A 22041-nucleotide genomic window follows, 5' to 3' on the forward strand; every position below is an offset into this window, starting at 1 on the left:
ACCATACACAGTTACAAAAAAATTTTTTTTCTTGTGATGAGAACTTTTAAGATCCGCTCTCTTAGCTACATTCAAATATGCAATACAGTACTATTAACCATAGTCACCATGCTGTACATTACATTCACATGACTTATTCATTTTATAACTGGAAATTTGTACCTTTTGACTTCCCTCACCCATTTTACCTACCCACCTCAGGCAACCACAAACCTGTTCTCTATATCTATGATCTCCATTTTTGGTTGATTCCACATATAAGTGGGATCATGCGATATTATTTTTTCCATCTGACTTATTTCACTTAGCATAATGCCCTCAAAGGCCAACCAAATGGAAGAATTTCATTCTTTTTTATGGCTGAATAATATTCCATTGTGTGTTCAGTTCTCCCAATACCATTTATCAGAGACTGTTCTTTCCCCATTGTGTATTCTTGGCTTCTCTGTCATAAGTTAATCAGCCATACATGCCTAGGTTTATTTGTGGGCTCTCTATTCTGTTCCATTGACCTATGTGTGTTTTTATGCCAATACCATACTGTTTTGATTACTACAGCTTTATAATATAGTTTGAAATCAGGGAGGGTAATGCCTCCAGCTTTGTCGTTCTTTCTCAAAATTACTTTGGCTCAGGACTTCCCTGGTGGTCCAGTGGTTAAGAATCCACCTTCCAAAGCAGGGGACATGAGTTCAAGCCCTGGTCAGGGAACTAAGATCCCACGTGCTGCGGGGCAACTAAGCCTGTGTGCTCTGGAGCCTGCGCGCCACAACTAGAGAGCCTGTGTGCTGCAAGGAAAGATCTCACATGCCTACACTAAAGACGCAATGTAGCCAAATAAATAAATAAATAAATATTAAAAAGAAAAGGGGGCTTCCCTGGTGGCGCAGTGGTTGAGAGTCCGCCTGCCGATGCAGGGGACACGGGTTCGTGCCCCGGTCCGGGGAGATCCCACATGCCACAGAGCGGCTCGGCCCGTGAGCCATGGCCGCTGAGCCTGTGCATCTGGAGCCTGTGCTCCGCAATGGGAGGGGACACAACAGTGAGAGGCCCGTGTACCGCAAAAAAAAAAAAAAAAAAAGATTTCTTTGGCTCTTCAGGGTCTATGTGGTTTCATACAAATATTAGGATTGTTTGTTCTATTTTGGTGAAAAATGTCATTGGAATTTTGACAGGGACTGCAATGAATCTGTAGATTGCTTTGGGTAGTATGGACATTTTAACGCTATTAATTCTTCCAATCCATGAGCATGGGATATCTTTTTTTTCTTTTTATAAATTTATTTATTTATTTATGGCCGCATTGGGTCTTTGTTGCTGTATGCGGGCTTCCTCTAGTTGTGGCGAGCAGGGGGCTACTCTTCGTTGCAGTGTGCGGGCTTCTCACTGCGGTGGCTTCTCTTGTTGCGGAGCACAGATTCTAGGCGTGCAAGCTTCAGTAGTTGTGGCACATGGGCTCAGTAGTGTGGCTCGCGGGCTCTAGAGTGCAGGCTCAGTAGTTGTGGCGCATGAGCTTAGTTGCTCCGCGGCACGTGGGATCTTCCCGGACCAGGGCTCGAACCCGTGTCCCCTGTATTGGCAGGCAGATTCTAAACCACTGTGCCACCAGGGAAGTCCAATGTGTCTTCTTCAATTTCTTTGATTAATGTCATAGTTTTCAGTGTACAATGAAAGCTATTTTAATGGCGAATTTTTTGTTTCACCCTGAATTAAGGTCATTACATTCTATAAAAGACTTCGTGGCCAATCACAACTTTAACAGTTTCTTTTCAATGGAAATAAAAGTTTAATTGGCTTTTTTATTGCCATTGTAGAGTGAGATAAAACACTGATATACAGAGTAAGTGAATGGTTTCATTTTAATCAATAAAGATCATGAACATGGATTTTTTTTTTTCCCTACTCTGGTCACAAGGGGGTTTCTCTGACCCCACATCTGGCCATGCGTCCTACCATGAAGCAGCCCAGGCTTGCTTTTGTTTTCTGAGCCGTCAGCCTGCTGTGAATAGTTCCCTGTGTTTGGAATCCATTTTCATCGCCCCTCTTCTGTTCACAGAACTTCAAAACACTACCAATGCTTCAAACAGAGTTAATATCCTTGAATAATAGATAATTCTGGAATATTTTATATGATGTAAGTTGACAGATTAAACTTACCTTTGACATCCCAATGGAAGAAGCACAGAAGCAACCCTGTTACAGAGGAGATAATTGCTAAGCATTATCTACCACAGGCTCTTAAGTTATGTTCCTTGCAGCTAAGAATTGCTCCAACATAGAGTAAATTGGATTGGGGTTCTGAAAAGACTTCATATATGGCAATCACACACAACTACCTTTCTCTAAATATGCCTCATCTGACCTTGGCTAAAGAACACACAAAATACAAGAGGCCAAATACAAAAGATACCAATATTTCTCTAACAGACAACCCCATACAACTTAGAGTGATGAGAAAAAAGGATGATATGCAGTACATCAGGCTCAGAGAGGAACACACAATATTACTGGGGGCTAAGCAGAGGCACTTAAGTATGTTTTCATAGGGGATTTGCAAACCAAACTCTTAAGAAAGAATTCCATATCAATAATCAAAGTAAGTCCACCCGAGCTGTCAACTTACTTTGACAAATCTTTACTTAAGCCCTACCCCCTTTCCTTTGAAGAAATACACTATAATTTAGAAATAAGATGCACACTTTCCACGCTTGTACATTATCAAGTAAACGGCCAAAAAAGAGCCAAACACTTTCAAAGGCATGCTGCAGAAGAAATAAAGATAAGGAAGCCATAATGATAGCTTAATGGGTAAAGGATAAGAGTCACACTCGATTCTGCCAAAAGCAGACCTGTAGAGGTTCAGACACGCATCAAAGAATCAGCTCTGTCTGCCAACATATCAAATGCTCAGTGCATGCAACTGGCAAGGAGGCCCAGGGAGCTGCCACTAAGCCTGTCACTGTCACTGGTGAGGAAAGACAGACAAGTTCACCAGATAGATAAAACCATGGAAGGCCTTGTCTCTAAACCAAAGCTAAGTATTCTTCCCTCAAGAGAACTTACACTCTAAGGCCCAACACATTTTTGTCAACAATATGCTTGCTGAAACATCTTGATTAATTATACCACAGAGGATTTAGGGATGTGGCAATACCGTATAATTTTGCTATGGTAAATAATAATGGCATCCTGCTTTATAAGTGGCTTTTATCAATATGAAAGCAAATTATTTAGTTATTGGACACCCATCACATATCACGGCTGTTAACCATTGTCCCAAGTAAGTCATGCTGTTACTGAAGAGTTAGGGGGTGTGACAGGACATTTAAATACCTTTATGTTGTACTTCCATAAAAAATAGCAAAGTGCAGAAAAGTATATTCAAAATTAAACGTTTCCATTGCTTTTCTTTTTTCTTTTTATAACTTAAAAAAATTATTTATTTTATTTTTGGCTGCATTGGGTCTTTGTTGCTATGTGCAGGCTTTCTCTAGCTGCGGTACATGGGCTTCTCACTGCGGCGGCTTCTCTTGTTGCAGAGCACGGGCTCTAGGCACGCGGGCTCAGTACTTGTGGCTCGCAGGCTCTGGAGCACAGGCTCAGTAGTTGTGGCGCATGGGCTTAGTTGCTCTGCGGCATGCGGGATCTTCCCAGATCAGGGCTTGAACCTGTGTCCCCTGCATCAGCAGGCGGATTCTTAACCACTGAGCCACCAGAGAAACTCTCCATTGCTTTTCAAGTGACAGCCCTTTTCTTTTGAAAGTATGAAAAATACAATTGACAAAGATTAAAGTTATTGGATTGTTTAATACTGATAAATTTTAAAAAGCTGAAGGGCAAGACATCCATTTCCCTAGAGAGTCCTGTTTGAAGATCCAGGAGCCAATTATGATTTGATGTTATACCTCATTTTGCTTCTCATCTGCAGTGGCATATGGCACACACAAGATCAAGGAAACCCAAATTAATTTGGAGCCTTTATAAAATCCCTTGAGACTTCTAGAGATTCTGTGAACTGTCACAGAGCTGGGAATCACTCTCATGCACGTTGTCTTTTTATTCATTTATTATTTAGATCTGATCTACTTTCTAAAAGGATTTGAGGAGGCTGAAGATTTTCTCAGTATGGTGCCAAGCAGAAAAAGGGGTTTGATAAAGCTTTTTGGGGTTGAGTTATAGAATTATTATAAAATTTATGAAGATGACATCCACAAAGATCCCCGAGACCGGGGAACAAAAACAAGAAAATGTACTTTCAACATAACCAAAAATATTTACCCTAGAATGAGAAAGACCCTTCTGATTATAAAAGTACTGTTAAGAATGGAGTAGATGATACAAACACAAGCCTGCCCTGACAAGTGAAAAAGCAAATGCCTTGACAGATCATTTCCTTTAAGACAAGAATAAGCCTGGTGGCTCCTTATCAGTATCAAAAGGTTGGGAAAGAGAGAGAAGAGAAAGTCTCTGAGGTGGGTTAGGGTTTAGAACACACACACACACACACACACACACACACACACACACGAAAAGGGGTATGGAGACAAAGATTGCGGACCTGGGATTACGACTGGAGACTGTGGTAGGTGGCAAACAGGCAGGTGAGGCAATGCTGTGAATCTATAAGTAAGGCTGGTAAGTGTAACTGGGTTATATCAGCAGCTTACCTTTTTTGGACAAAAGAACACACATATTAAAACACCACTGAACACTAACATGGCAGAGAAAGAGCACACCTTCCAAAATTTAAATTATAATGTCCATTTAGTAAACACTGATTAAAAGACTTAGGCCAGGAAATTAAAAATGCTATTTTGCAAGCTCTTTGGTTTGTTTCTAAATTTGGTTCCCCTCTCTAAATTAAATCAAGTCCAAAAATATTTACCAGCAATACTGCTTCCAAAGTCCCTTTTAACACTGTAATTTCAGTATAGGATTCAGACACATGAAATGACCACTGAATGTTTTGGGGGACTAGGAAAATAAACCCCGAAATATCACAACTGATGATTCCTATTTATAAACTTTTTATTCTTTAATGATGGGTAACCCTGAATAAAATAGTGAATCACACTAGGGTTTCACCTCTGCTGTCAGGATCTTTCGCCACTATTGCCAGACAGTACTTGCCACTCCCTAAGGCAGAGCTTCCCCTGAGCTGCAAGTGATTATGGGTGTGCCAAAATGTTGGATTCATCCAACCCCCACTAGTGGTCTATTCATCCCAGTGTCCCACACAAATCCATATTATCATTTTTATGTATCACAAGGGACAACAAAGGGTGGGAAGCATGGCCCTTGGCTTCCATGCAGCCAACTTCCTGTTTCCTGGGCTTCTAAAAATCTACACTTAGGGGTTTGGGAAACAGGTCAGACAGTGGTGTAAGAAAAGGGGGAACTTCTTTTCTCTCCTTTCTCTAACTTCTCTCCTACATGTTTTTCTACCAATTTACTAAGAGATTATCCAAACCAGGGTTGTAAGGCAAATGCCGAAGCGGGTATAAGAGACCTCAGGGTGTGATGGATCAGCGAGGCTCCGGTGAGCAGGCCCTACCCAGCGCTCTGCTGACTGTTAGTGCTTGCAGGAATGCAGGTGCTGTGTGGCCATACATGCCATTTTATCATAACAAGAAAAGGTAGAACTCCAGATGTGTGTGTGTAAAATACCCCAATTTTTTTTTAAAATTTTATTTATTTATTTATTTTTGGCTGCGTTGAGTCTCTGTTGCTGAACGCAGGCTTTCTCTAGCTGCAGCGAGCAGGGGCTACTCTTCGTTGCGGTGCGCAGGCTTCTCATTGCAGTGGCTTCTCTTGTTGCAGAGCCCAGGCTCTAGGCACACGGGCTTCAGTAGTTGTGGCTCGTGGGCTCAGTAGTTGTGGTTCGTGGGCTCTAGAGCGCAGGCTCAGTAGTTGTGGTGCACGGGCTTAGTTGCTCTGCGGCATGTGGGATCTTCCCGGACCAGGGCTCGAACCCGTGTCCCCTACATTGGCAGGTGGATTCTTAACTGCTGCACCACCAGGGAAGCCCAAATGCCCTAATTTTTAAAATGTTGGTAGTAAATGCTTATCCTACGCCTTCCTCTAACAAAAAGAAAAAGTTGAGCATGCCTAGAAGCAGTGACTTTGCAAGTAGCTCAGATCTGCCTGGACCCTCCAGGGGACTGAATGTCAGAGGGTTGTCTTGAGGTTTATTCTGCCCACTCCAGAGTGGCTTCAAATCTTCCTGGACAAGTGGTTACTCTGTTTCAATTTTTCACCTCCACAGTGTGCTTCCCTATATTAACACAAGGTGAAAACCTATACAACACATAGTAAGAAGTTTCTGCCACTTAGCTATAAGTAAATGTTGCGTTCCTTTTTGAGTTCTTAAAAGAGAAAACATTAATTACCTAAAAGAAATAAGTGGAGCATACATGGTTAACTTTTTAAATCTTTACAATTAAGATAACACTATAATTAAAAAAAAATTGCTTTTCCCCTGACAACACTACTTTGGGCGGGGCGGGGTGGGGGTGGGAAAGCCAGTAATTAATTAGGCATAATGAAAAGAATCTGCTTTGGAAATTCTGACACATTCACAGGCTCACGAAGTTAACAAGAAGGTACCTGATGGAGCTCTACTAGAATACTAAGTGGTGGCCTATGACAGGAAGCATTAAAGATTTTTGATATGTCTGACCTAACAGTGTCACCAGATCAGCCTTAGAGTCTAAGTCACTGTTTTCATGGTGTTTTTACCTCTTCAATCTACAAAGGTGGCAACAGCAAGGCTCTTTATCTTGGTTCAGAAGGCCAGACTAATGCAGCGCCACAGATCCTTCTTCTTTCACTGATTGCAGAATCATACCAACCACAGCAGCTGCTGCTGATGGGGGAAGACTGCCTGCCTTTCTTCAGGCTAAGTAAGAAGCAGTGTGCTGGATTCAAAGATCACAAAGAATGAACTGTGTAACTTTAAAAACTGTTTATAAATTCCTCTTTCAGTCTTGACGTAGAACTCACATTTTCTGAGTTGACAAATTGTAAACTTCTCTTGCAAGGAAATTTCCTGCACTGTGCTTTAAGTCTGAAGATTTGCGCCAAATGCCAGCAGCCACCTAGCACCTCTACTGTTCCGAGTCTTGCCCTTGAACTGAGAAAGGACAAGCAGAGACCAAGAAACACACACAAACACACACTACAGTATTTCTCCTACTAAAACTTTCCATTTGGCAGCTACATTTTCAACGCTATGGAAATGAATCTCCCTGCTTTTTCTAGTGATCTAATTTTAATTAAAAATGCTCTATATCAAGAGACTGATGCCCGATATAAAGGAAAAGTTACAAGTGAAACGGAAACGAAGGGGTACTTCGCACAGGTTTTTGGAGGTAAGTTCTTAAAAATATTAAATAGCGATAATATTTTTATATTCAATTGTTTTGTTATGGTGATCTGTTGTTGTTGTTAAGCTGGTTACAGAGTGAAGCTTTGTTGATTTTTTTCAAAAGTACTTCTGGATTATAGAAAACATTTTAAAATGAAAAGTGGCATTCAGTGGGAGATCCATGCCTTAAGGTGTTGGGTGGAGGAAACACGGAGTTGTTCTTGTTAAAATGATTATAGTTCAGTAAAAAGATGTCAAGTCTAACATGCACACAAAGTAAGATAATTGCTTCTCTTCTGGCTAAAACCACCACCACCAACTTGTCTAAGGACAGAATAAAGTTAGGTGTGAGAAGAGAAAATCTAGACTGTATACTTCTAATTCATGAATCAGTATTGCTGTTAAAAATGGCCAGGAAAAACAACACGTAAATACCCTCACAATCCCTCTGGTGGATCACATTTTCACTGTAACGAGCTTAATCATTCAAATTGGCAACTGGTAAGTCTCAAATCACAGATCTTAAATCATTAATTTTTACCACTAATTAACAGGGTTGTTTCAGGAATAAATATGCGCAGCATTGGGATTAATATAGTAGCATATTTCTTTAAGAATCTTGACCTTTACCAGAAAGGCAGAGGTCTGACATTAAAAGTTCTAACACAATTTAAAGACTTCTGCTTATAATTTTCTAAGAAAATAAAACAGAATCTCAGAACTAGAAACATACATAAAATTCTTTAAAAGTACACAATACTGTTAATCAAAATGATATACCGTGTGGTAAAATGCTTAGCAAAAGATATTTAATAAACATTAATGAATTAAGATGTGCATCTGAATTAAATAATCACCTTGTTTGTTTAAAAACAAAGTAAAGGACAAAATAAATAGTTTTTGCAAAAGAAAATCATTAAATGCTAGAATCGATTTTACAGAGCTTAGTGGTACCACAAACCTTTATCTTAATATTTTCAATTAACAAGGTTATACTGTGAACTGTCTAGCTGTAACAAAGAAAAACCAGTTTTGCTTGCTTTCACTTTTTTGCTGATTCACATGCCAAATTTTGGATTTAAAAAAACTGCTCAGAACCTACCTTACAAAATGGCCTTGGGGCATGTCATAATTAAGTCACACACACACACACACACACACACACACACACACACACGCATACATACATATAAATAACAGATTCCAGGTTGCCACGTTCACCCTGAGAGATACCCACAGAAGTGGAAATCAAAGCACCCCTGACATTGATCTTGGGGAAAAGAACCTTCTAAGAGAAACATACTTAGTGAGGTATGTTTCTTGTAGCAGGTGCTCACCAAATGCTTGAAGGAAGAGTGGATAATAGAAGCACAATTTCCTCACTGTGGAGATAAATGTCCTGTGATAAGATCAGAAGTGTATAGATCGTATGGATGCTTTTTCAGAGGCCGGTTGCTATGTGGAGAACTACTCTAGTACCATTTACTGAACCTGACAGAACATTCTTCTCAGCATTTTTTAAGATGTGATGGAAGAGATTTTAAACTACTGACCCAGTTATTTTACTGAGTCCATTTATTCCTAAGTTTTGTTACACTGTGTTTTTTCCAGGAAATTGTCCATATAATCCAAGTTTTAAACTTACAGGCAGAAAGTTCTTCATAGCGGTTTCTTATTTTTAAAAAGTTCTTTGCAGTGGTTTCTTATTTTATTCTCTATATTTAGTTGCTCTATATATACAGTATATATTATTACTAGTATTGCCTATTATGCCTCTCCTTACTCTTTTTTTGTTGTTGTTGTTGGATCAATCAAGTTATAGGGGAGAGTTTTTTGTTTTGTTGATTTGCTCTACTGTTCTATTGCAATTCCTACTTTCTGCAATTAATTTCTACTCATCTATATTTTCCTTCAACTTAAAGATTTCTTTTTTCCTCTATAATTTTTGTGGCTGGGTAGCCTACATATGGTATTTTTTATAAAATTCTATACAGACTTGAAAAAAATGCAAATTCTTGAACTGCTAGAAGCAGGGTTCTTTATATGTCCATTAGATCAAGCCTAACTGTGTTGTTTAAATATCCCATAACCTTATTAAATTATCTGCCTTATCTGTCAATTACTGAGGTGGCCTGTTTAACTCTCCCATTATAATTATGGATTTTAAACATTTGATATGTAATTCTGACAAATATTAACACAAGGTAATACCAGTCTGGAATTGTTTTATCTTGCAGGTTATTTACTCCTTTTGTCATTATGTGGTAACTTTTATTCCTGATGATGTTTCTTACCTTAGAATCTATCATGTGTGATTTACATAGTTACATCAGCCTTGTTTGGTTAAGAGTTACCTAACATATATCATTCTATCCCTTTACTTTCAACCTATCCTGGTTTTTGAGTTTTAAGTTTTTTGAAAACAGCATTTTAGGCAAATTCTGTATCTTTATCCAATCTCAGAATCTCTTTTAACTGGCAAGTACAGTTCACTTAACATTTGTTCTAAATACTGATTTATTTATTTCTGCCATTTTATTATAACTGGGCTATTTCCCATGGTTTCTATTTATGTTTTTCCTATCTTGACTTATACTGGCTTAAAATCAAGACATCCTATTTTTTGTTCTGCAGTGATTACCCTGAATCTTTTGGGTAATCACTTGACTTAAAAGTCTGTTGTTCATCAGTTTATTTACCCTCTTCTCAGTCTTGGGATGCTTTATGTTTGGAAAGCTTTTATCTTATATTATTGCTGTCTAGTATTTTTGCTTCACTTTTTTTTTTTGGTTGGTTTTTTTTTTTTTGGGGTATGCGGGCCTCTCACTGCTGTGGCCTCTCCCGTAGCGGAGAACAGGCTCTGGACACGCAGGCTCAGCGGCCATGGCTCACGGGCCTAGCCGCTCCGCGGCATGTGGGATTTTCCCGGACCGGGGCATGAACTCGTGTCCCCTGCATCGGCAGGCGGACTCTCAACCATTGCGCCACCAGGGAAGCCCTGCTTCACCTTTTTAATACCTCTACTCAAACTAGTCATTTTATTGTTTTATACAGTTAATGCTTATTTTGATGTACCTTGTTTTCTTTGCTCATTATGGTTGTTGCTTAAATCTCATTACTTCTGTGTTCAATTTCCTTATTTCTGAACTATAGCCTTTAGAACTGCACTGGTAAAATTAAATTAATTAAACTAAATTAAGAAGTAATTTACAATTAAAAACTCAGTTGTACTAGGCACATTTCAAGTGTTCAATAGCCACATGTGACTAGTGGCTACCATGCTGGACAGTATTGCTTTGGAAGTGTATACAACAAGGGTCTGGGGAGACAACAGTTCTGTTTTTGTTGAAAAATGTCTTTATTTGCTCTCTTGAATTACTGAATTGTTTGTTTTTTCCTCAGTACTCTGCATATATTATTCCCCTGTCTTTCAAATTCAGTAGCTGCAATTAAATATGCTGTCAAACTGGTGCTCTTTGTAAATAATCAATCTCAAGCTTGGTTGCTTCTGTCTTTGCCTTTGATGTTTTACCATCTGTCCAGGTGTGTATTTATTTCTATTTACTTTGCTTGGGGCCTTATTTTACTGCCTAAATCTGAGACTTCTGTCTTTCATGGATTCTGGAAAATTCTCAGTCATAATCTCTTCAAATATTACCTCTCTATATATTTTATCATTCTGAAATTCTTCTCTGTCATATGTTAAACTTTCTAAGACTTTCCTATCCTATCCTCTCTTTCAAATTTTCCATTTTTTCCCTTTCTGGAATGCATCCTGGATAATTTTCTCAGATGTCTCTTCCAGTTCCCCAATTCTCTTTTCAGTTGTTATAAATTCACTGTTGAGTCCAGGTAGAGAGTTTATTTCAGTAACTAAAATTTTAATTTCTAGAAGTTTTACTTGGTTATTTTTCAAATCTTCCTATCATTTTATTTTATAATCTACATCGGATATTCATATCCATTAAAGTCTCTATCTGATCATTTCATTACCCAAAGTTTCTGCGAAGGGTTGGCTGTTTGTTTTATCGTAACTTTTACTGACTGAATTATTTCTTTGTATATATAGTAATTTTGGACCACGAGGCTTGTCAATAAGATGCCTGGGCAATCTGGATTAAGAATATTTCTCTCCAGAAAAGTTTTGTATTTGCTTTTGCCAGATGTTCTAGAGTACTCAACAGTTGACGATCAATTTTATGTTAATTTTTTGGCCTGGGTAAGAAATTATACCAAATGAATGATATAACTTGAATCTCAAATCTGCATGAGAGAGCTCATGGTTACAATTTTCAGGGGAGACATTTTCCCTCTAACTCATAGCCTAGACTGAGGTAGATTAGCTTGCCTGTCATCTCCCTAGGTTCGTGGGGATATCTCTGATATCCTTCTAATTTATTAATATATAACTCATTAGGGCACCTGGGTGAACGTTGGTATGTACGTCTCAGCTCCAATGAGCCACCTCGTGAGGGGTCAAGGTCTTGTCTCCTGATCCCATGTAATTATAATGGGGTCCTTATGTTAAGGAACGTTCCCTATCCCCAAGAACTCTTTAACCAGCTGGCAGCTGGTGTCAGCACACGAGCTTCCCACTTTGGCTTTCAGTTTTCACTTTGATGCTGACCCATTAAAATGCCCCCATTCCCTTTCAGGCTATACTGTGCATTTAATATTTTATATAGCATTTCTAAGTGTTTATAGGAGGAAGATTTTCTGACATCATATTGCTGGACAGGAGTTTTTCTTTGATGTGCCTATGCCATAACTCCTCGAAATTCAGAGTTCGCAAGAATGGTTTTATAATCCAGTTAGCAAAATGGATTCTGTTCACAAATGAAAACAGAAGATCAGCAGATTGGTAGTAATGCATATGTTTACACAGCAAAAGAATTATGATTTTTCAACTAATCACAGATAAAATGAAAACTATCGTAAGTGTTTTTAAGGGAGATGTGTCCACAGATTAAAACAGCATTACATTATCCTACAAAATTTTAGCCAGGAGGGGGCTGTGTGTTCCAGCACACCATGACCCACTGATCAGAGTTTTAAAAAATTTGTAGCCTCCAAGATTTCTCATCTTTAACATATATTTATATATATTCAACTTATCATACCTCAGGCTGTCTAGTAATTGCCCTTACAACATTTGAATGTAATACTTGTAAAGGTAAACAGAGTTCCCAGCTTGTCATGGTGCTAATCAGAAGGGATGGAAAGAAGCACACTATGGGCCTAGGTTATAAGACAGCCCGTATAATATTAAAGTCTTTATGATTCTTTCACTAATAAGATCATGTGGCTTAAGTCCAAGATGGAGACAAAGTCTATAATATTTTATATTTGTAAGTGCCTGACAAAAAACCTTTACATATATGGTGCTCTCTTAAGATAAGCAGGTCAGATCAGTGGTTTAAGTGATTTATCCAAGGTTACAGTTGGTAAAATGGCAAAGCCTAGAATAGAATTCTTGTCTGCAAACTAAATTCCACGCAGAAGAGTGTTACCATGGCAAAGCCACCCTCAGGGATATCTTCTGCAGCCTTTGTATCTAGAAATCATTTGTAAATTTTAAAAAGGAATTACTAAATGAGAGGCATAAAAATCTAATCTAAAGCTTCCCAAGTGCTTGTTCAGTTCAGATATGGCATAACAAAAGGGTGTGTTTCTGCATGGATCCATGCTTTAGACCTCTGTTGTCCAATATGGTAGCCACTGGTCTCGTATGGCTATTCAAAGGCAGATTGATTAAATTAAATAAACTTAAAAATAATTTTTTTCTTGGTCACACCAGCCACACTTCAAGTGCTCAACAGTCACATGTGGCTGGCTGGCGATTGCTATATGAGACAGTACCCATATAGAATCTTTCCATCATCATAGAGTTCTGTTGGATAGCACTGCTCTAGAATGTGGATTGATGAAGTAATGTTATTGTTGTAGCAGAGTAGAAAGAACATAGGTTTTGAAGCTCAACAGACCTAGGTTTGACTTCTGCCTGTCACTTATAACCTTTGTGACTCGAGCAAATTTCTTAACTTCTCTGGGACTCGTTTCCTCATCTGTAAGTTGGGAATCAGAAATAAGGTGCTGGGAACATCATTTTTGCTTAATAACTACAGAATCTGCAGTCTCCACAACCCTCACTGGGGTCTTGTGGCTGCCCAAAGTCCTTGCACAGTATACAAAAATATACTGCTTCCAAAAGGTTCAAGAGAATCACCAAAGCTAAGCTTCTGGAAGGCATAAGCATTTCCTCTGTAAGATTTTACCTTTCTCTTGGGGTGGTGGGGCTAGGGTGTGTGGGGAGTGTATAAAGAAAACCTAGGGAATTCCCTGGTGGTCCAGTGGTTAGGACTCCGCGCTTTCACTGCTGTGGGCCGGGATTCAATCCCTGGTCGGGGAACTAAGATCCCACAAGCCGCAAAGAATGGCCAAAACAAACAAACAAGAAAAACCACTCAAAAAAATAAATAAATAAAGCAAAACAAACAATTTAGAACTGGAAAAAGTTATAGCTCAATGTTCTCTCAACTCTAAAAACTGATTTAAGTGGAACTAGATCTGAGGGTGTAACTTGAGTAAAATGGGTCAGGTGTCTTGGTGGTATTTTCCAAAAGAAAACAACAGAAGAGCAGCTACAGAATCATGTACAATTACCTGTATACACAATCAGACACTAATTAACTTTTTATTTAAAGAACAATCCCTAAACAACTCAATAGCCTGCTGACCTGACAAGACTACTTTTTACTTTTAAGACTAGGTAGACAAAACATATACTCAAGAGAGGCCTTAACACTCCCAGAATCACTTTATGCTGCCTTTGTCACTTCTCCCTGATACAGCTATTCCTTTAAATACTTTCCCCAAGCTCCTCCTCTGGACTGTTTCTAATATATCCACAGTATTGTGCTTGACCTTTTCAGGCTTTTCTCTGGTCTGAAAGCAAACTGATGTGCTCTTGAATTTCTAATTAGCAATATCAGAAACTGTAAGGCCCTTGAGATGATTCAGTGCCTCAACTAACCGAGGAAGGGAATGACCTGGTTAAGTGAGTCTTCTGTTTAACTAAGGAAACCTTTGTTTCAACCTCTTGTTGAAAATCTTTCTAAAATAAAAAGCAGTAGTGCACTTTTTCCCTCAAGAATATTCTAATTAATATAAAAAACACTCCTGACAATTTAAGGTCTCATCATTACAGCAAATCAATCTATGACACTATAGTGCGGTTAAAGCTATAGTATTGATCCCAAGTAACACATGAGAAATTTACTAGATTTTCACAAAATAAAACCTAACATTAGCTTGTTTTTTTTACAATTTGCTTTCATTTCTTCCACACATGGACTATAGAAATATTTCCAGATATTTTAGGCTCCGATTAAATTTTGTTTTATCAACACAACACTGTAAATCAACTATACTCCAATAAAAATTAATTAAAAAAAATTTTGGTTAATCATGGTTCACTTATATTTGTGTTATCTTGCACTTTCAACTTCACAGGGAACTTTACTTGTTAAAGAAATATAATGAGATTCACTTCAGGCTTATGCTAAATGGTAATCAAGTCCATGGGCCTCTGATAATTTCCCCTGCTGACTACTTTACCAATCAAACTTTTCTTAGAGGCAATAGCTAGATTAAACTTTCAGGTAATAAAAAGCAGAATTAAACCAATTTTCCTTAAAAAAAAATTGGATCTGTGTTACTTTGCAGAATTTCCCCTTTAACAGAATGGTCAGCATAAAGAAAACAGCTATTTGAAGTAATTCTACTGTAACATTAGTTTAAATAAATCCATTCAAACCATCTAAGAGAGGTAATTATCTGGACAAACAGTTTACTGAAAAGTCAAGAGACAGATTTTATTTCACTTAAAAGTGAGCTACAGAGAAGAATTTGGGGTTTCTAGCTTCAACACAGACCTTGTCATTTCTCATTCAGGGAATGAAAAGATGCATAATTTCTAGTAGTTTTTTACATTTTATACTGAAGACATTCCCCCAATACCAGTTACCTCCCAGTCAAGTGAAATTCAAACTTTTACTTAAGGAGCAAATTTATCTCCAGCAATCTCGTTAGATTATGGTTACAGCACAATCACCTTACCACCGTAACCAGTTTTGATATCTCTACCATCAATGCCAAACAAATCGCCCATCTTCTTTCCTCAAACACTCATACTTTCAATACCCATGCTGAAGTACAGGAACCAGGTATACTTTTTAGTGCTTTCCTTCTTGAAAGGGCCACTCTAGCTTTGCTGACCACACCCAACCATTTTTAGAGTCTATAAAATGCCTGAAAGGACCCTGGACTAGGAAGCAGAAAGAAGGGTTACAATCCTCACTCTTCAACTGAATAGCCGCCACTCACCTCAGAGTCTCAGCTGACTTAACTGCCTGCCTACCCCATAGGTTATTATATTATTAACATTAAAGTACAATAGCTCTTGGCCCTGCACCTTTACCCAACAGATACTCAACTAAATAAACAGATCGAAAAATACCACAATCAGGGCAAAGATAGTACTTTCTTTGTGGACAGAAATATCAGTATCTGTCCTGTGTCTCTTAAACTAAGTTCTGTTGCTCAGGGGCATGGGCAGCCAATAATACATGTTACAACAAAAACAAAGGGTGAAACTTATTTTCAGAGAACAAACAATAGGAATATAATGTAATGCTATTATATGGAATAGTATAGTTAACTAAAATAATGTAATAAGTTACTGTATACAAAAGAGTGTTTCAATTTTAGAAGCCCAATTTAAAAGCTCTGATCTTACTAAGAGACTCATTTATAACCACAAGAGTATAGACCATATTTTTTATTGTACCTTTAATTTCCAAGAATAATGTGCTGACAGAAACTGAAGTCACTCAATTTTAACTGCAAACATATGCACTGTAATTAACAGATAGATACTCACAGCTTGCATTTCTATATAGTAGAAATGGTTCATGGAGCTGAAATTCCAAGTCTTTATTCACTGGTTCAACTAGATTGTGCATATTCAGTCGATTCACAATGGTAAAACCATGGTAAGGTGAAGCTGACCTTAGATTTAATAGAAGAAAAAAAAATCTGTTGTCATTGTTCATTTGCAGAAATGTTATCTACCTCTTTATTTCCATTTTAAAGAATGAATACAATATTGCATTATATAGTATTATTGGCACTTAAAATTGTAAACAAAAAAATCTAAGTCAGATCATACCCCTCCTCCTCTCAGAAGCTTTCTCGGTCTATCAGAGTAAAGACCAAGGTCCTGTCTAAGGCCACCAAGGCCTCAGGTGATGTGCACCCCCTTGACTTCATCTCCTATGCCTCTTCCCTGTTCCTCCTGCTCCAGCCACACTGGGCTCCTTGCCATTCTTCCTACAGGTATGTTTCCACCTAAAGACCTCTGCCTGGGCCAATGGCCTAGAATCTAGAGTTATCCCATTTCCCACAAGCCTTTGGTAAACTGTCCTGTTCTCACTGAGGCCTACTAGAGAACTACCCTTTTTAATGCTCCCAAACTCAATACCTCTAATCCTCCTCTCTCTTTTTCCAAACCACTTATTATTTTTTGTATTTATTGTCCTTCTCCACTAAACTGTAAATTCCATGAAAATAGGGTTGTCATTTTTTTAGATATGTCCCAAGACAGACATATAGTATATGTTTAATAAACATATGCTCAATAAAAATATAATTTATTTTAAATATGTTGCAGGATTGGTTATAATTATTGCCCACCATTACAATGATTTTTCTTACATCAAATGTGAGAACTATGGAAAAACCTGAGTTACAAAGAAAATGCTTCGAATCCTACAATAAGAAACACGCTTGGTTCTCATATCAGGATGATTCAGCATACGATCCTTTAGATATTTCTCACTTGTATACAACACTTTACGGTTTCTCACTTGTTTCTCTGTATACACTTGTTTCACTGAATCCTTTAGGTTTTCTGATTCCAAATCCAGGCTTCTTTTATACTAAGGTCTCTCCAAATCGACATTCTGACATCCTGGTATATATTTATCCAAAGTATATAAAATGTTCTCACATTTCCCAAATAGAGTTTCTCTGGTCTCCTTTTATTACAATCAATACTGTGTAAGCCTCCATAAATTTCATCAAATCAAGTCGCTCACTAAACTAAATTTCATCTTCTATAACCGGTGGATCTGTACTCTACTGTAACAATAAGGCCAGCAAAGCACTTTCCAAGTACCAACATTCTAACAACAGTTGAAGAGCTTCTAGACATTTATATTGGTAATGAAGACTAATGAAGTAGGTGAAGGGTAAAGTGTTTTTTTTTTTTTAAAGGAGAAAGATGAATAACAGCAAACAAAATGTCAAAAAATAAAAAGTAACATCAAAGCATATACATTTAAAGGAAGAAAAAGATCAGTATTTTTAGACAAGATCTCAAAGTTGTACAGCAAAATTTAGAAGAATATTTCACAAATTCTTGTTAATAACCATCAGTGGAGAAATGGAGAAAGGCAATCCATAAAAGATAACTCACAATACACACACACAGGGAAAGAACCAGGTATCAGTAATAACTCCTGCTGAGTTCCCTAAGCTTTAGAAACCAAAGGAAGGAACCTACCTCAGTCAGAGCAAGACCTAAGAGGGATCCAGGAAAACAAGGAACTCCAATGACTAACATACCCTGTCAGCTGCCTTTAGGCCAAGAAAGTTGCCGAACAAAACACAAGCTGCATTTACAAACCAATCATTTTTTTAAAAATCATGTTTTAAGACAATAATTCTCAGAAAAGTTAAAAATAAAAAATGTGCAATTATGAATAATCTAGGCTTTCTAAAGGACTCTCAAACTAAAAATACATATTACTACAAACACTGACAAAATCCAAAACTTTTGCGGGTAGATGGAAAGGGGACAGAACCAGAGTCTTAGAAGATAACTTTTTGTTTAGTAATCACACAACAGCTAGTCCGTCTATTCTCTTTTTCTCAACTATTTTTCTCAATGTATTCTATTTTTCTTAATATGGGGGGAGGGAGAAAGGCAACTGCTTTAGACTCATTCATTACTAGAAAATGTTTTCCATTTTGCTAGGTTCCTAAATAAATTCTAGTTCTGTTTGATTCTGAATCATGGGAAGTGTCAAAGAAAGGACATTACTTGGTAAGGATCTCACAGCAAGGGATGGATGAATACTTGAAGGGTCAAGCAGCAAGGTCCCAAAGACAAATATACAATAGGGTTGAATCACTCCATATGACACCATTCACCATCAAATTTAAAAAAAAAAAAAATTAAAAAAAAATCTTTTTAAAAAAGCTTACCTTCGATATACAAATAAGGTCCCTTCTATATCAGTCTTCTCCTATAATAGACAATGAGATGATTAGTTTTTTTTCCCATAATCTAACCCCAAGTAGTCCCAATGGAGAAGAGATACTTCATGTTTAAGATCAACTTATTTATTTTAAAATTAATCACTTTGAACAGGTCAAGTAGGTCTTCTCCACAGACTACTATTACCAGTTTCTTTTGTATCCTTTCTATTCTATTGATGTGTATTAACTGATATGCAATGTTCTATCTAGCAACACGCCTGTATCTGCAGCAATTTCCCTTTCCTTTTTTAAAATTTAAAGGAGAAAAATTCTAGAATTAGCTTTCACTTTTTAAAACTAAAATGTTTTAGCCAAATTTCTTAATTTTAAAGCCAAGGTCCTGTATAAAGCAATTTCTTCACCTTTAAAGTTTATCAAAGTTACTAGGGGAAAAAAAAAACATTTTCTTATAGGACACTTTGTTTCATCATTGGGGAATTTTGGTATATTTTTATGAGTAGCAAATTTTGTAGCAAATTTAGTTAAGAGTTACTTTCAAACACAATTAGTTTGTTATTTTTAAAACTGTGCTGAAGAATCATGAATATTGAAACTATACTCTGTCTTAGTGTAATTCTTATAGGTCTTACAAATAATTAAAAACTTTTTTTTAGCTTAAAGTAAATGTTTTGATTAACAAAGTACAACTCATCATCCTTCACTTGCTGTGACAAGAGCGTATTTAGGTTTTAAACACAGTTACAGGGGCTTCCCTGGTGGCACAGTGGTTGGGAGTCCGCCTGCCGATGCAGGGGACACGGGTTCGTGCCCCGATCCGGGAAGATCCCACATGCCATGGAGCGGCTGGGCCCATAAGCCATGGCCGCTGAGCCTGTGCGTCCGGAGCCTGTGCTCCGCAACAGGAGAGGCCACAACAGTGAGAGGCCTGCATACCGCAAAAACAAACAAACAAACAAAACCACACAGTTACAATGTTTTTAAAAAAGCAAAAGAAACACGTTAGTCTACAGTTCACAGCCCAGATAGGACTTAAATGGTTTAAGGTAATCAACAAACTTAGCAAACTTAAATGTCAGCCATATAAAATTGAATTTGCTGGGATGAAAAAATAATTTTAAAAAATATTTACCAACTTGATTTCTTCCAGGAGTATTGCCCTAGCTTAAACATCATAATGAAACTTTTCCTTACTAAAAATTCAGAGGCTTTTTCTTGCCTTTCAAACTTTATTAGTGCAAGAAATTGGTAATCAACGGTTTCACAATGAAAGAAAACGCCCAAATAAACCACTGTGCAAAGTTACAACTCACTGTAAAATAACAATGAGAGAAGAGACTTTGGTTATACTCCATGTACCATGACCCAAATGAATAATGGCAGCTTATTTTTCAGTTCAGGTTATTATAGCTTGTATTTCATATTTAAAGGTGAATAACAATTAAAATTCCAAAATATTGGAAGTCTGTGACAAACTAGAAATAAAAGCCTAAGTCCATGCCCCAAATAATAAGTCCATGCCCCAAATCTTCACCATTTGTCTGCAACCCATATTACAAAAATTCATACGTAGAGCAAGAAAAATGATTAAGAACGATTCAAACTAAAGCAATGTCTAAAACAGCCACACTTAAAAAAAAAATCTATAATTTTGTTCTCTTTAGCTTCCCATACCTCCTTCTCTTACAGGAGGTGAAGGAAAGAAGATAAAGTAAAGCAAGATGACTTTGAAAACTCTCTTTATCTGAATTAACTGTTTATAAATGCCAAATGATTTTTCACAAAATTACTAATTAACTATAACCTATGTATCTGCACTATGTTGTAAAGGACATACTACGATAATAATCTTTCAGTTTTGTTAGTATAAAGATTTCAATTCTTACTGAAACGTTAACGTCAATCATTAATTCGATCCAACAAATATTTACGGATTATTTCCTAAGTAAAGCCTATATAGCTGAATGAGTTAATCAAGAAGGTTCAATTTTTTTTTTAAGGGAAATTTTGTTACCTTTATTTGTTTGGCCACTTGCACGGCTTGTGGGATCTTAGTTCCCCGACAAGGGATCGAACCCGGGCACCCTGAAGCGCAAGTGCGGAGTCCTAACCACTGGACCGCCAGGAAATTCCCTAATTATGTTATTTAAACAACGGACGAAGCTTCAAACGGGCTAACAAGTCAGTGGACAAACTGAATGCAACTTTTCGGATCCTCTCCCGTGCAAAAAAGACAAAAAGTACTTAGTCTGATGGGTGCATTCAGAGGTGACATCACCAGCAGCACTGCTGAACAGACACAGGGTCTCTTTTCCAAAGGTTTCAAGGTAATCCAATTAACATGGAAGTCATTTTCCTAAGCGCCTTGAAATCTTTTCCAAACTCTGGAAATACAGTGTAGTTCGATAAATGCAGGACTTATCCCCAACCCCTCTCTTCCAATAATTGAAACTAACTGGATTTCAAGCTCTAAATCCAAATGACCTCTGAGAAGGGAGCCCTTATTTATGTCTATTGGGGGGAGAGAAGGAGTGTTTATTTTATAGATTATGTATATATACTTTATCTAATAACTCTCAAAGCTTCAAACACAATCTTTCAGGCATCTTTATGACTCCACCAGTCTCATATCCTCTAACACACCTGCAAAAAAGGCAAGTCGCCCACATCCTCGAACCGGACCCCATGGGGCTGATCCTCTTCCAACCCTCCCCTCTATCAGCTTTTCCCCCGGATGTTTGGACCTACTTCTCTCGCTCCTCTCGCCCAATCTCCGGCTCCGCCGACACCCCTCAGGCGCCAGCCGGACTCTTCTCTAGTCCCTGGCCTCGCCCCTGCCGCCGTGGCCTCCTTCATCGGCCCCCACCCAGAACGGTCCGCGCGGCCCCTTTAAGAGGCGGCGGCCGGGCGGGCGACTTCAACGGCCTGGCTGCACTCACCCACTGGTTGGCCTTGGGGCAGAAGGTGTACAGTGCGACCTGGCCCGTGAGGTCTGCGATGCTGGTGATGTAGGGGTCGTGTTGCTTCAAGGCCGCTAGGCTCATCTCTTGCCCAGCTCGACTCAGCGACTCCATCTTGAATTCCGGAACCTAGCCCCTCTGGCGGGGGCGGAGTCGCGGACAGGAAGGTGCCATGGAGCCAAAGTTCCCCCAGCTGCGTCAGCACCCTCATCTTCCGCCTCTCAGCCGGGCCTCGCGGCGAGGCGGTACGTCAGCTATTATGCTCCGCTGCGCCCACGCCCGGGGCGCTGGGTTCCAGTGTCGTCAGGTCCCAGTGGACCTACCGTGCGGGTTGGCGTATGCCGCCGCGTAGCCGAGCTGGTAGGACGGGACTCA

At 38.5% G+C, this 22041-nt stretch overlaps 1 protein-coding gene and 1 long non-coding RNA gene across 3 annotated transcripts in view; both read right to left on the bottom strand.

The window, feature by feature from the left end:
* The window catches only part of DCP1A (decapping mRNA 1A), a 58616-nt gene extending 36786 nt beyond the window's left edge, over window positions 1-21830 (bottom strand). Inside the window, exons 1-3 of the mRNA XM_067754763.1 lie at window positions 21646-21830; window positions 18695-18735; window positions 16308-16435 (exon numbers count right to left, since the gene is read on the bottom strand). Coding sequence (XP_067610864.1) covers window positions 16308-16435; window positions 18695-18735; window positions 21646-21780 — 304 coding nt within the window. The 5' untranslated portion in view covers window positions 21781-21830. The remainder of the gene's footprint in view (window positions 1-16307; window positions 16436-18694; window positions 18736-21645) is intronic.
* On the bottom strand, window positions 1397-16288 carry LOC137232546 (uncharacterized). 2 transcript variants are annotated; one of them, XR_010947072.1, is made up of 2 exons: window positions 7003-16288; window positions 1397-6389 (listed from the first exon to the last, which is right to left on the bottom strand). It is a non-coding gene; the product is annotated as an uncharacterized lncRNA (long non-coding RNA). The 2 variants fall into 2 exon arrangements; XR_010947071.1 differs by having other exon boundaries at window positions 6739-16288.
* Window positions 21831-22041: the final 211 nt, after the last annotated feature.

Source organism: Pseudorca crassidens, chromosome 10 (assembly GCF_039906515.1).
Source record: "Pseudorca crassidens isolate mPseCra1 chromosome 10, mPseCra1.hap1, whole genome shotgun sequence".
NCBI classification, from domain to species: domain Eukaryota; kingdom Metazoa; phylum Chordata; class Mammalia; order Artiodactyla; family Delphinidae; genus Pseudorca; species Pseudorca crassidens.